The 12,226-nt window shown below is 38.6% G+C and overlaps 1 protein-coding gene across 2 annotated transcripts in view; it reads left to right on the top strand.

The window, feature by feature from the left end:
* The window catches only part of LOC144971567 (sodium/glucose cotransporter 4-like), a 132,946-nt gene that overhangs the window by 22,598 nt on the left and 98,122 nt on the right, over window positions 1-12,226 (top strand). For both annotated transcript variants that reach the window (XM_078912609.1, XM_078912610.1), the window contains exons 3-6: window positions 82-186; window positions 6,386-6,445; window positions 6,874-6,978; window positions 10,374-10,479. In XM_078912609.1, the coding sequence (XP_078768735.1) occupies window positions 82-186; window positions 6,386-6,445; window positions 6,874-6,978; window positions 10,374-10,479 (376 nt within the window). The remainder of the gene's footprint in view (window positions 1-81; window positions 187-6,385; window positions 6,446-6,873; window positions 6,979-10,373; window positions 10,480-12,226) is intronic.

Genomic DNA, 12,226 nt, shown 5'->3' with positions numbered 1-12,226 from the left:
AAGACTTTCTGTTTTAGATGTACCCGAGTTGCTTACAACTGCGTAATTTAATCGCTCATTCATTTTTTTTTCTCTTCCCAGATCGGTTCATCTATAGTTGCAAGCAATGTTGGGGCCCCGATGTTCATCGGTCTTGCAGGAGCAGCGGCTGCATCGGGATTTGCAGTGGCAATCTACGAATGGCATGTGAGTAAATTATTCATTCCATTAACATAATTTTGTAAACCTCGCCCCTCTCACCCCCTCCTCCCCTTCTGTCCCTTTAAAATATCAAGTCATATGATTTACTAAACTGCCGGAAGATCGGGACTCAAAACAGTAATTAACAAAATGTATGCAAGAGCTTAAAAAATAAGAAACATGTTATTTTGTTCTTTTTTGTTTAAAGCTGTTACATTCGTTCTTGTATGATAATTATTAAAGTCATAATAAGACATAGTGCAATGAGTGGCTTGATAGTCTTAATAGATACGACATTCTTCTCCTTTTAGGTCCCTGGTTCGAGGCTTAGCCTACCGTGTGTTGTGTTTATATAACTATGTCGTAAAAAGGAGTACTGGGCCAATGTCGAGTTATGTCTGTAAAAAAATTGTAAGAGCGCCTAATTGATGCTATGCGTTTAGGTAAAATACTCATAACTTTCGACAGCTGGATGTAAAATACCAACATACAAAACTACGTGTAACCTTGAACGTTCACACTCCGATTGAGATAATTTCGTGAGAACTGATCACTGAAATGACTATCTAAATACAACAACATATATAGCGCAATATCCACTAAAATGTGCTCAAAGCTCTTTACAAAGGGTCCCCGACCAACGGCAACACGTAACAAGTAGAACGAGACATGACGCCTGTTAGTCGATATTACAATTTTTTTCCGAAAGAGACAACCCTGTTGACGGCCTGAGTACGGTGAGAAATGTGAGTAAAGAGTCTTTTCCAAGGACTCTCCTGCTACCGGATCAGCACGTTGCAATCGTGCAAGAGCTTGCGTGCCCCAATGACCCTGAAGGTGATACCAGCTTGGATGTAATCGTGCTGGAACAGCAACAGGATAGGGACCAGACGAAGGATGATCCAACCCGGCGTTCAGACAAGGCTTGCCTTTTCCTGACCCACACTTCTGATAATGAAAAGTACAAGGAGGAAATTTATTCATACTGGCTCGGACGGCGCCCAGCATAAAAAGGTCCGCGTAGCTGCTGAACGAAGTCCTGCAGCCTCGAAAAATAAACAAGACTTCAACCACATATTACAAAACAACATCGTACTAGGAGAAAGATTGAGAATAATGTTTCTTAATGTGGAAGGCATTTCAATGCAAAAATGTGACTATCTCAGTAGACTTCTTTAAGACCATAGTATTGATATCCTGCTTCTGCAAGAAACACACTTGGATCATCAGTCAGTTCCATCCAGATCCAACATTGCCGGATATACAGAAGTCAACAAACAATCCCACCCAAAATATGGCATAAGCACATACGCCAGAAACCCAGAACAAGTGTACGACCTTGGAGGTACAACTGATGACACTGGTACACAGAGAAGCACAATAAACGTTGGGAACCTGGAGATCACAAACATCTACAAACCTCCATCGATCAAATGGTCTGAACCACCAAAACAACATCTGCAACATCCTACACTGATTATTGGAGATTTTAATAGCCATCACAATAACTGGGGATACAAAGAAGCCAACCCACCAGGCATCGAACTACAGGCATGGATAAACCAAGTCGATGCTCATCTTCTTTACACCCAAATAGCTGTGGAACTTTCAGATCAGCTCGCTGGAAGAAAGAATACACCCCTGACCTGGCACTTGTGACGAAAGACAAGAATCACAAACCACTTGAAGCAGCTAGAGAAGTCCTTGGAGCATTTCCAAATAGCCAGCATAGGCCTGTTGTCATAACAACTGGAATAGAAATCGCCAGAACGGAAGCTATTGCCAAACCAAGGTGGAACTTCAAAAAAGCAAACTGGGAGGAGTACACGTCATATATAGAGAAAGTATGCCCAAGAATTCCATCATCGGCTGATAACATACAGAGATTTAGCAAACTGATATTGACAAGTGCTTAAAAATACATCCCAATGCTTAAAAATACATCCCAAGAGGAGTCAGACAGTGGCACATTCCATGCTGGTCAGACGCGAGTGAAAAACTTCTCGAACAATATGAAAAAACCCAAAACCAGGATGTAGCAGAACAGCTATTAAATACCCTTCAAGAGGACAGAAGACAAAGATGGATTGACACAGTAGAAAACTTGGATATGAGACACTCGAGTCGACATGCTTGGCAACTGATTAGGAAACTTAACCCTGAAAACAACCGAACCAAAACCGCTCCACTCGTGTCCGCAGATACTGTGGCACAAGAAAATTAAGCAACGCGGACAACACGTTCCAGATCAGATGTTCGAAAGAAATATCCGCAAGGAATACAGAAAAACTCTCGACTCTCTCCCATCATCTGGCTTAATGTGGACCTTCCCAATCAGTCACGAAGAAATACATGAAGGTATCAAAAGTATGAAGAATGGAAAAGAAGCAGGGATCGATGGCATATATCCAGATATGATAACACACCTTGGACACAACGCAAAGAACTGGTTGGCTGCCGTAATGTCTGACATACTTGACAAAGGAAGATACCCACAAACATGGAAACATGCTAGAGTTATAGCCATCCTCAAACCAGGAAAACCAGCAACAGAGCCATCTAGCTATCTCTACTATGTTGCCTCTACAAACTACTAGAAAAAATAATATTACCAAGAATAACCCCTTACTTGAATCCTATAATCCCAATTGAACAGGCAGAGTTTCAACGAAATAGATGCACAACCGAGCAGGTCCTTGCCCTCACCTCCTTAATTGAAAATGGATTTGAAAAGAAATTAAAAACAGGCACATTGTTTATTGATCTCTCTGCTGCGTATGACACAGTGTGGACTGGTGGCTTGATGCTGAAACTTGCAAAAATAATTCCATGCAGAAAAATCTTGAAACTGCTCTCATACATGAAAGGACCTAGAAATTTCCATGTGGTACTTAGTGCAACACCAGCAATGTCAGAAGAATAAAAAATGGAGTACCACAAGGCTCAGTCTTAGCACCAGCTGTTTAACGTCTACATAAGCGACATGCCTCAAACAATTTCCACAAAACTAGGATATGCAGATGACTGGGCCTTAGCATAACAATCAAGAAACTGGGAAGATATAGAAACAACGCTTAGCAAAGACACAACGGCCATGAAAAGGTATTTTGACAGGTGGTATTTAAAAATGAATACGACAAAAACAGTTGCAACTGCATTTCATCTTAACAACAGGGAATCAAAACGAAAACTGATGATCAAGATTGATGACACAACACTACCAACTGATCAAAATCCAAAATACCTCGGAGTGACACTGGATAGACGGCTGACCTATAGAACCCATCTTGAGAGTACAGCAAGAAAGATAGGGAAACGAAATTGTCTACTCAGAAAACTGGCAGTAACAACATTGGGAGCATCGCAAACTCTTCTCAGAACATCAACCCTGGCCCTTTGCTACAGTGTGGCAGAATATTGTGCTCCTGTTTGGACGAGAAGTGCCCATACAAACCTTGTTGATGCGAAACTAAGAGACTCGATGCGAATAGTAACTTGATGTCTGAAATCAAATCCAACACAATGGCTGCCAGTCATGAGCGCTATAACACCACCCACTTGAGGAGAGAGGATGCAACACAGAAATTGATATCCAGAGCTGAAGAAGATAGTGGAACTCCTCTGCAACCATGTACAAAACTGCGCCCCAACATCAAGACTAAAATCTCGTTCACCTTTCTACCTATCAAAGAAAGAAAACTACAACACCCAAGAAGCCTGGTGCGAGGAATGGAAAAGGAATAAACCAACAGGAGGGGAACTAATTGAAGATCCCTGTAAAATTCTCCCAGGTCTACAGGATCAACAAGAAAATACAGGGTAGCTGCAAATAGACTACGGTCAAAACATACAAGAACAGCTGCCAACATGCACAAATGGGGGCTCCAAGAATCACCAACATGCCCAAAGTGCAACCAAGCACCACAAGGTGCAAACCATCTCGTACTAGATTGCCCAGAGACAAAACTTGAAGGGGGATTTGAAAACCATCAACAAATGTGATGATGACTTCAGAACCTGGATTGATACCTTAAACATAGAAGTGTAGCCGAACGATACTACTACTCCAAGGACTCAACAATGCGCCGAGCGAGGCTCGAACCCAGGACCTTCCGATCCGAAAGCGAGTGTCATACCACAAGACCACATAGCGCACACTGAATACAGAAGGGCAACTTAGAGAGATAGAATGAAGTTGACGTCAGTCTGGTCTTTGTTATTATTTTTGCCATCCGCCTTTATGAGTAATTCTCACTAAACTTTGTTATCCAGACTATAAAAGTTCATGGTTACACCTAGTTTAGTGTTTTGCTCCGTTATACTTCCGGATGGCTATGTCGTGACATTCTTAGGCAAGCGCATACTATCTATACAACATTTCTCAGACTTGGTGGTTTCTCCGAGTGACTGAAAATCACACATTGGATTCAGTAGTCTGATGTCACGCCGCCGGCAACGGCGGCCATCTTGGTTCTAAACAAAGAAAATAATCCTTTTTATTCTTCATGCTGGCTAGAACTTTTCATATGCCTTGTGATCAGAGTGTGTAAAAGTCAAAACATGATCAGATTTATGGGGTTTTTTTCTCCTCTGGATACGCTTTTATGCTCGCCGGAGAAATATTTCATACGGCGTCCGCCATTGTTCCGATTGTTTAGAGCCAGTTACTAAGTTGCCATGCGTCATTAAGAAGGAAGTGACGTTACGACTGTAGAAGAGTAAGTTATAGCCTGGCACTAAGACCCAAAAGGACTGGTCTTATGACGTCATTATTTGTTTTTTGCTCCGCCAAGTGAGTTGTCGTTATTAGTACTCATGGAAACAAGTGGTCCCATTGGTTGAACTATTGAATACAACTCACGATTTGATTTCTTTGTGGCCAAAGACTGGTCTTTTGACGTCATTTTTTGGTCAGTGCCAGCTATTAGTTAACGATGGCTACGGTGTCAGGCTATAAGTTAACGATGGCTACGGTATCAGGCTATAAGTTAACGATGGCTACGGTGTCGGGCTATAAGTTAACGATGGCTACGGTATCAGGCTATAAGTTAACGATGGGAACGGTGTCAGGCTATAAGTTAACGATGGCTACGGTGTCAGGCTATAAGTTAACGATGGCTACGGTGTCAGGCTATAAGTTAACGATGGCTACGGTATCAGGCTATAAGTTAACGATGGCTACGGTGTCGGGCTATAAGTTAACGATGGCTACGGTGTCAGGCTATAAGTTAAAGATGGCTACGGTAAAGCCATAACTATTGGATGACAGTCCCATGTATTTCTGTCCTTGTATATAATTAACCAGTAGATTTTTGACCGGATCAGAACATGGAATATGAGACACATCTTCACACGTGCTCGGGTTGTTTAGAAACAATAACGTGAATGGTATCGACCTCTGTCTGATCATTGTTAGTTTTTATACCCGCCAAATGGGTGACTAGTTATAACACGATTTTCTCGATCATATTATAAAGGTTTAAATTTACACAATGCTTTACTGTGCTGGTTCTATTGATCAAGCGGGAAAACAGTGTGTATTTTACTTAGACGTATGCCATCGACAGTAAAACTTATGAAATACGCAACGTTTACCAATCACTGCCATTGTTTACATTATACGACTGTCCGAGAGGCGTGGTTATTTAAGTGTCTATTATCATTTTTTCACCACCAATCAAGACTTAGGCAGCAAATGCAGTACCTCAATAGAGCTGAACACATTAGGAAAGATAAAGAATAGGATTGGATAGTATGATGTCACGTCCGCCCAGCAACGAGCAGTGTGGCTCTAAACAAAGAAAATCGGTACTTTTTATTCTTCATGCTGGCTAGAACTTTTTCTCATGTCAGGTGATCAGAATGTATAAAGGTCAAAACATGATCAAATTTATAATGTTTTTCTCCTTTTGGCACACGTATATGCTCGTCGGAGAAGTATTTCATCAGGGCGTCCGCCATTGTTCCGATAGTAAAAACGAACTGAAAACAAAGTACTAATTGTGTAAAAACGAAAGGAAAACAAAGTACTGAATGTGTAAAAACGAAAGTATGACAAAACGATTACAGTGTAAAAACAAAATTATAATAAAATGCCAAATGTTTGAGAATCGAATCTTAATGTTTTTTCAAACGTTAAATCTCTTTAATTGTATCTATCATTTAACAATTTATTTATTGTTTTCCGTCCTGTTTCGTGTTTCAGGCTATCTACCTACTCATAGCATTAGGATGGGTGTTTGTACCTGTTTACGTTGCAAGCGGGGTAAGTTCTTTTATTATATTTATTTTCCTCCATTACGAGTAATTTAAAATGGTTATACGAGAATTGATGACAACCATAATTTTAATGATAATAAATCAAAATGCGTGACAATTAACGTGCTCTTGAAAAATTTGTATTAAAAAATTTGGCCAGAAAACTCGTTCTTAAAATATCGATCGATTTAAATGAACCTCATCTTGGCAAAAATTCTCAAACCTGGGACCTCGCGAGGTCTCTAAGGAATCCCAGGTTTGGGAGTTTTTGCCAAGACGAGGGTAATTTAAATCGATCGATGATTGAAAGACGAATTTCCTTGTGACATTTTTAAATACATATTTTTTTCCAGAATACAGCAGTTAGTTGGTTCAAATCCTAGTAAATGTGTATTCCTGTGTTTATCTGACATAATTTCCACATTCTTTCCCCAGGCGTTCACCATGCCGGAGTATCTGAAAAAGAGATTTGGAGGAGTCCGTCTTCGAGTGTTCCTCTCCGTTCTCTCTTTGATACTCTATATCCTGACAAAAATATCGGTAAGGGTATTGCTTTACAGAAGTAAAGAAAGATGACGTCACTCAGTTCTTTGTTATTGTTTTTAGACAGCCATTTTTATTAAATCACTCAGTCCATAAACGTCCAAGTTACACATAGTTTTGTGTGCTGGTACGTTATTTCCTACTGGCGAATGTTTTGAGTTGTCTTTCTTCCTCCCGAAGTTCCCAAGACGACAGGGGTAAAGGTTTAGTTTTATTAGGCGCCCTTGACTCGCCTAGACGGATCTATCAAAAGATTAAATGGACAATTTCGAGAGTAGCACCCATCTGCTTCGCCCCCCTCCCCCCACCTTCAAGAACCGCCGCCAGTTTGTCAGCGACTGCAAGCAGCTAGCCCCAATATCTAGGGACCATTCCGCTAACTCTCCGCAACACTTGGACGCTCTGGGTCGGGGTTGGTCGGGTTCCTGTCAAAGACTACCCATTCGCTATCCTTAAACAAATTTAGATAGCAACGAGATTATATTCCAGCACTAAAATAAAGATTTTTAAAAGTAATGTCTTAGGCGTTTTGCTCTATGGATCAGAATGTTGGAAGATCACAGAGAGTATCATCCAGAAACTTGAAGTATTCCAAAATAAATGTTTGCGACGAATCTTCAAGATATTCTGGCCAAACACAATCTCAAATGAGGACCTGAAAGCGAGAGCTGAATTGGAGTCTCTGGAGAGTCTCATTAAATGGAGAAGATGGCAATGGTTGGGGCATGAAACACTGATATGAAAGGCTGTGCAATGGACACCCCAATGAAAGAGGAAGCGAGGCCACCCCAAGGAGACTTGGAGACGTACCGTAGAGAGGGACCTAAAACAGAGAGGTCTGTCCCTCGAAATGGCCCCAAAAATAGTTGCTGACAGGAACAGGTGGAGATCCCTTGCATCGCAGGACTGAAGAGGATTCAGTGAGTGAATGTTTTGAGTGTTTTACCTAAATGCATAGCATCAATATAAAAGGTAGGCTTTTGTCGTATCCATCGACTACAGACACTTTTTAAAACAATTCTTGAAACCTGGCGATGTATCGGAACGATATACAAAGGGCACCTAGAAGTAACTTGTCCCATATAGAATATAGTTTGGGATTTTTGAAGAGGGAGGGGGAAGGGGGGGGGGGGTGACTCTTTTGAAACAGGGATAAACTTCGGATCCATGGGCCACTTGGCTTTGAATGGCCACTTTTCTATTCCATCAAGTTTTCTGGAAATAGGTTTAGATATGAAGTGAATGGAATTATGCACATACTGCAAAAATGCTTTTTATCGAAATTATCTCGTATATATATATATATATATATATATATATATATATATATATATATATATATATATATATATATATATATATATATATATATTATATTATTTTTATTATTTTGATATTTACAACAGTAAAATAAAATTTATTAAAATAATAATAATAATAATATATTATATATATATATATATATATATATATATATATATATATATATATATATATATATATATATATATATAAAATACCCACTGGCTTAACCCGCTATTTTGTTTAGGATGATTCAGACTGCAACAATTGAATTTAAAATTAAAATGCTCACAAACGATTTGGTGCGTTCTTGTTTGCATTTCCAGAATTTGTATTCATTTTCTTCTGAATAAAATAAGAGATGCTGGCACGAGTCTCTTATTTCTGACAATGAATTCAATCTTCGCCATCCAAACAGTCCGGGCATAATACCGTTTTGAGTCGATGGGTCACAATAGTCGACCTAAAACGGTATCTGTCTAGTCGATATCTATCTTTATGTTCTTTGTAAACATCTAAGTAAATCTAGAAGTTTACTTTTATGTTTTATGCTTGATTGATTCAATTTTCATCCTTTACCTGAATTCAAATGATCCATAAATGTTTTACGCATCCTTTACTATTAAGGTGTTCCCGATAGTTTAGTCGGTAGAGCGCGTGCTTCACACGAAGAGTGACTAAGATCAGTGCAATGTAGGTTTGTTTTTTTTTTCCGACCATCCTCCCTCTGTCCGCCCAGCAGTGATTAATTGATTGGGTGGCTAGGTCTGTTAGATCTGACGAAAAGTACTTTGCTTTAGACTAGCGTCCTATCGGGTCTCCATGGGCCTAATGGCTCCAAAGGACTACTTAAGTAATGTTACATTAAACGTATTCGTACAGGGGTTGAATTGACCGAATTGTTAAGACACTTCACTGTCATCCGGACGGCTCCGGGTTCGAGCGCCGCTTTAGGATCTTTCGTTTTTTTTCCTTGGTCAAGATTTTAAAACCCGAATTTGCTCACTTGGGACAACGCGGGTTATTCCTGTTGACAGCAGACATTCTGTTTTATGGATGATCTATAATATTCCTTCATGGAATGCCTAGGCGACGGGATCAATGGTGAATCAATGATAACAACCTCCAACTTTGCCTTGACACGGGGAGTAAACAGTCAAAGCATTATCGTATCTACACTTTTAAGTACATATATCTTGAACAGATAGAGTTTTCAATAAGGATCAAGCCCATTGTCCTTGGCCTTAGCAATCGTCAGGCAGCCATGTCTACATATCAGCCAGAAATAATTATTGGTCTTTCAGAATCGCAACGTCGTTTACAATTGATTTTTATATTTTAAAAAAAATTCATAAATAAATTATTTTTTTTATAAAGAGGGTATCATATTATGATCGTCAACCATAAAAAATAGAAATGATTTTAAAATCTGCATACAGTACTAGACTCATTCTTAGGAGGCTGTCTAATCCTTCTCAATTAGTATATTATATCTAAATATTCAGATAGGATGTTTTAGGAAATATTATCATAAGCTTTACTAAGCAAATTTACTTTTTCGTGCAGCGCTATGCATTTCGTTTATGTTGAATAAAAACCTCTCACTGAATGTTGCATAAGAGTTCTTATTATTATTATTATTATTATTATTATTATTATTATTATTATTATTATTATTATTATCATCATCATCATCATCATCATCATCATCATCATCATCATCATCATCATCATCATCATCATCATCATCATTCTTCCTCATCATTATTATTATTATCATTATCACCACCATCATCATTATCATTTTCACCTGTACTATAAATTCAGTTTTAATTATTTTGAAATATAACTATAACCATCAAAATATACCATGGCATACGTGAAAGAGTACAAGGTATCCACTCTTGAGTGAGGAACCATGTACTTGGATGGCTTACTCTTATTTTGTTGAATATCTTCGAGAAGAAATTTTACTTTGTTCGTTTAGGCCTTAGTAAAATATTGCCACTTTATCTCGCTGTCTTCTCTGTTGCAGCGATTCAAGATCTAAGTCAAAATATTCATCATCACATAATACTTTCATTCCACAGGGTGAGATCTATTCTGGTGCCATCTTCATGAACCAACTTCTTGGAGTAAATATCTACATCTCTATATCCATTATTCTCCTCGTCACTGGAATTTACACCGTTGCCGGTAATGTATGACATATACTGACATAATAACTTTTGTCTCATTACGGAGGTAAAATGTTTACTTTTAAGTGTTAATAGATTGAGATGGCTGTAGTGATATTTTTCAAATCCCTCTTAACTTTCTCAGGACTTTAAATAACTCAATACATATTTTCTCACAGCGCGCCTAATATAATTTTATTATCTCTACAGCTGCTGTAATTACGAGCACTTCAAATTATGACACTGAATAAATTAAAGACTAGCTGAGGGACGAGAGATGTCATGTGCCTGCATAATTAATAAACCGGTCCAGCTGATCAAAGCGGCAGTAAAATCATCCTAAGATTACGCTATGACGCGTTAACTTATTGCCTGACATGCCAGCAGGAATCGCATACGCAAATTGATTTCGACTAAATGACAAGTAAACTTCTGGCACTAACGAATCGTGGAACATCATTGGTTTCTGGGATTGACTAAACTCCGGTCATATTTCTATATAAGCAAGTACTAAACTAAAATTCGGCCTCTCTCTCTTTCTCTTTCTCTCTCTCTCTCTCTTTCTCTCTCTCTCTCTCTCTCTCTCTCTCTCTCTCTCTCTCTCTCTCTCTATCTCATTCCATCAACTCTAAAACCAGCATGCTATAGTGATCATCTTGAAATTCTAATGAGCGGAATACACTGTGTGGACAAGGGTATGGATACATATATCAATCTTATAGCTGTGGACTTAAATTGTGTTATGATTAATCAATGCCAGTTAAAACTAGTACTTAAAACTTTAACCCAACTATAACAGTGAAAAGAGGCACCAGGCAACATAATATGTCTTTTGGAAAAACAAAAATAGCAAAGTTTATTCAGTCTTAGGCTTTCGCCAATAAATCACACAATTTGATGACAACATACCTACATGAACGTGGGAAAAAATGGTAAATGGAACCAAAAAATATAGTAATTTTCCGTACTGATACAGAGCGAAACAACATTATGTACTTCAATTATTCCACGCCAAGGATTGTTTTCTTTGTTTTTAAGAATTTTACGGCGTTCGTGACGCATGTAGGTCATTTCAGGGCATTGAAAAGACAGAAAATGCATAAAGTAGTCAAAAGAATACTTTTGTCAAAGGCACCTGCGAATAAATAAGACAAAGGTAAATGGTGCGGCTAGGGCACAGATTTATATTCCAAGAGCAACCCTCAGTGTGCTTAATTTGAGATCGCTTAGAAGTCAAAGACACCATCACAGGATCCTAACAAGTGAAATACAATACTTTTTTTTAACAAATCATATTCAAAACAGCAGCAACAAAAGAAAAAAGTATTACAATTCATTATCGATGGATAGTTTTACAAGTGAAGACAGAAAATATTAAAAATAAAAATATACCGCTAAAACTAATACTATACATCTGACTGTCTCCCCGTAGCCAAGGACTCCGACCAGTGTCATGACAAGGCAATTAATCTCATTCCGAGACAGAGATAAAAGGTCATTCGGACAACATATAAGGGGACAAAAAACACAGCAAGTGATATCCTGTCCATTATTCTTATAGCATGATTGGTGATGGCCAATGTATTGATATTTTATTTTGACTCACATTATGAGAGGCTTCTCACCAATTGAAAGTCCTGTTTGGATATCGATGTGCATTTCTATATTTTAGGACTAAAGGCACTTGCACGTTGAGACTCATTTACACTGCTTTTATTTATTTGACCAAAAGCATGTCTCTATTGTTTCTTTAAAGGAATCATAAG

The sequence above is a fragment of the Berghia stephanieae genome, chromosome 4, assembly GCF_034508935.2.
Source record: "Berghia stephanieae isolate SIO BIC M18660-M18661 chromosome 4, UCSD_Bste_1.3, whole genome shotgun sequence".
NCBI classification, from domain to species: domain Eukaryota; kingdom Metazoa; phylum Mollusca; class Gastropoda; order Nudibranchia; family Aeolidiidae; genus Berghia; species Berghia stephanieae.
This window is presented reverse-complemented; position numbering and strand designations above follow the sequence as displayed.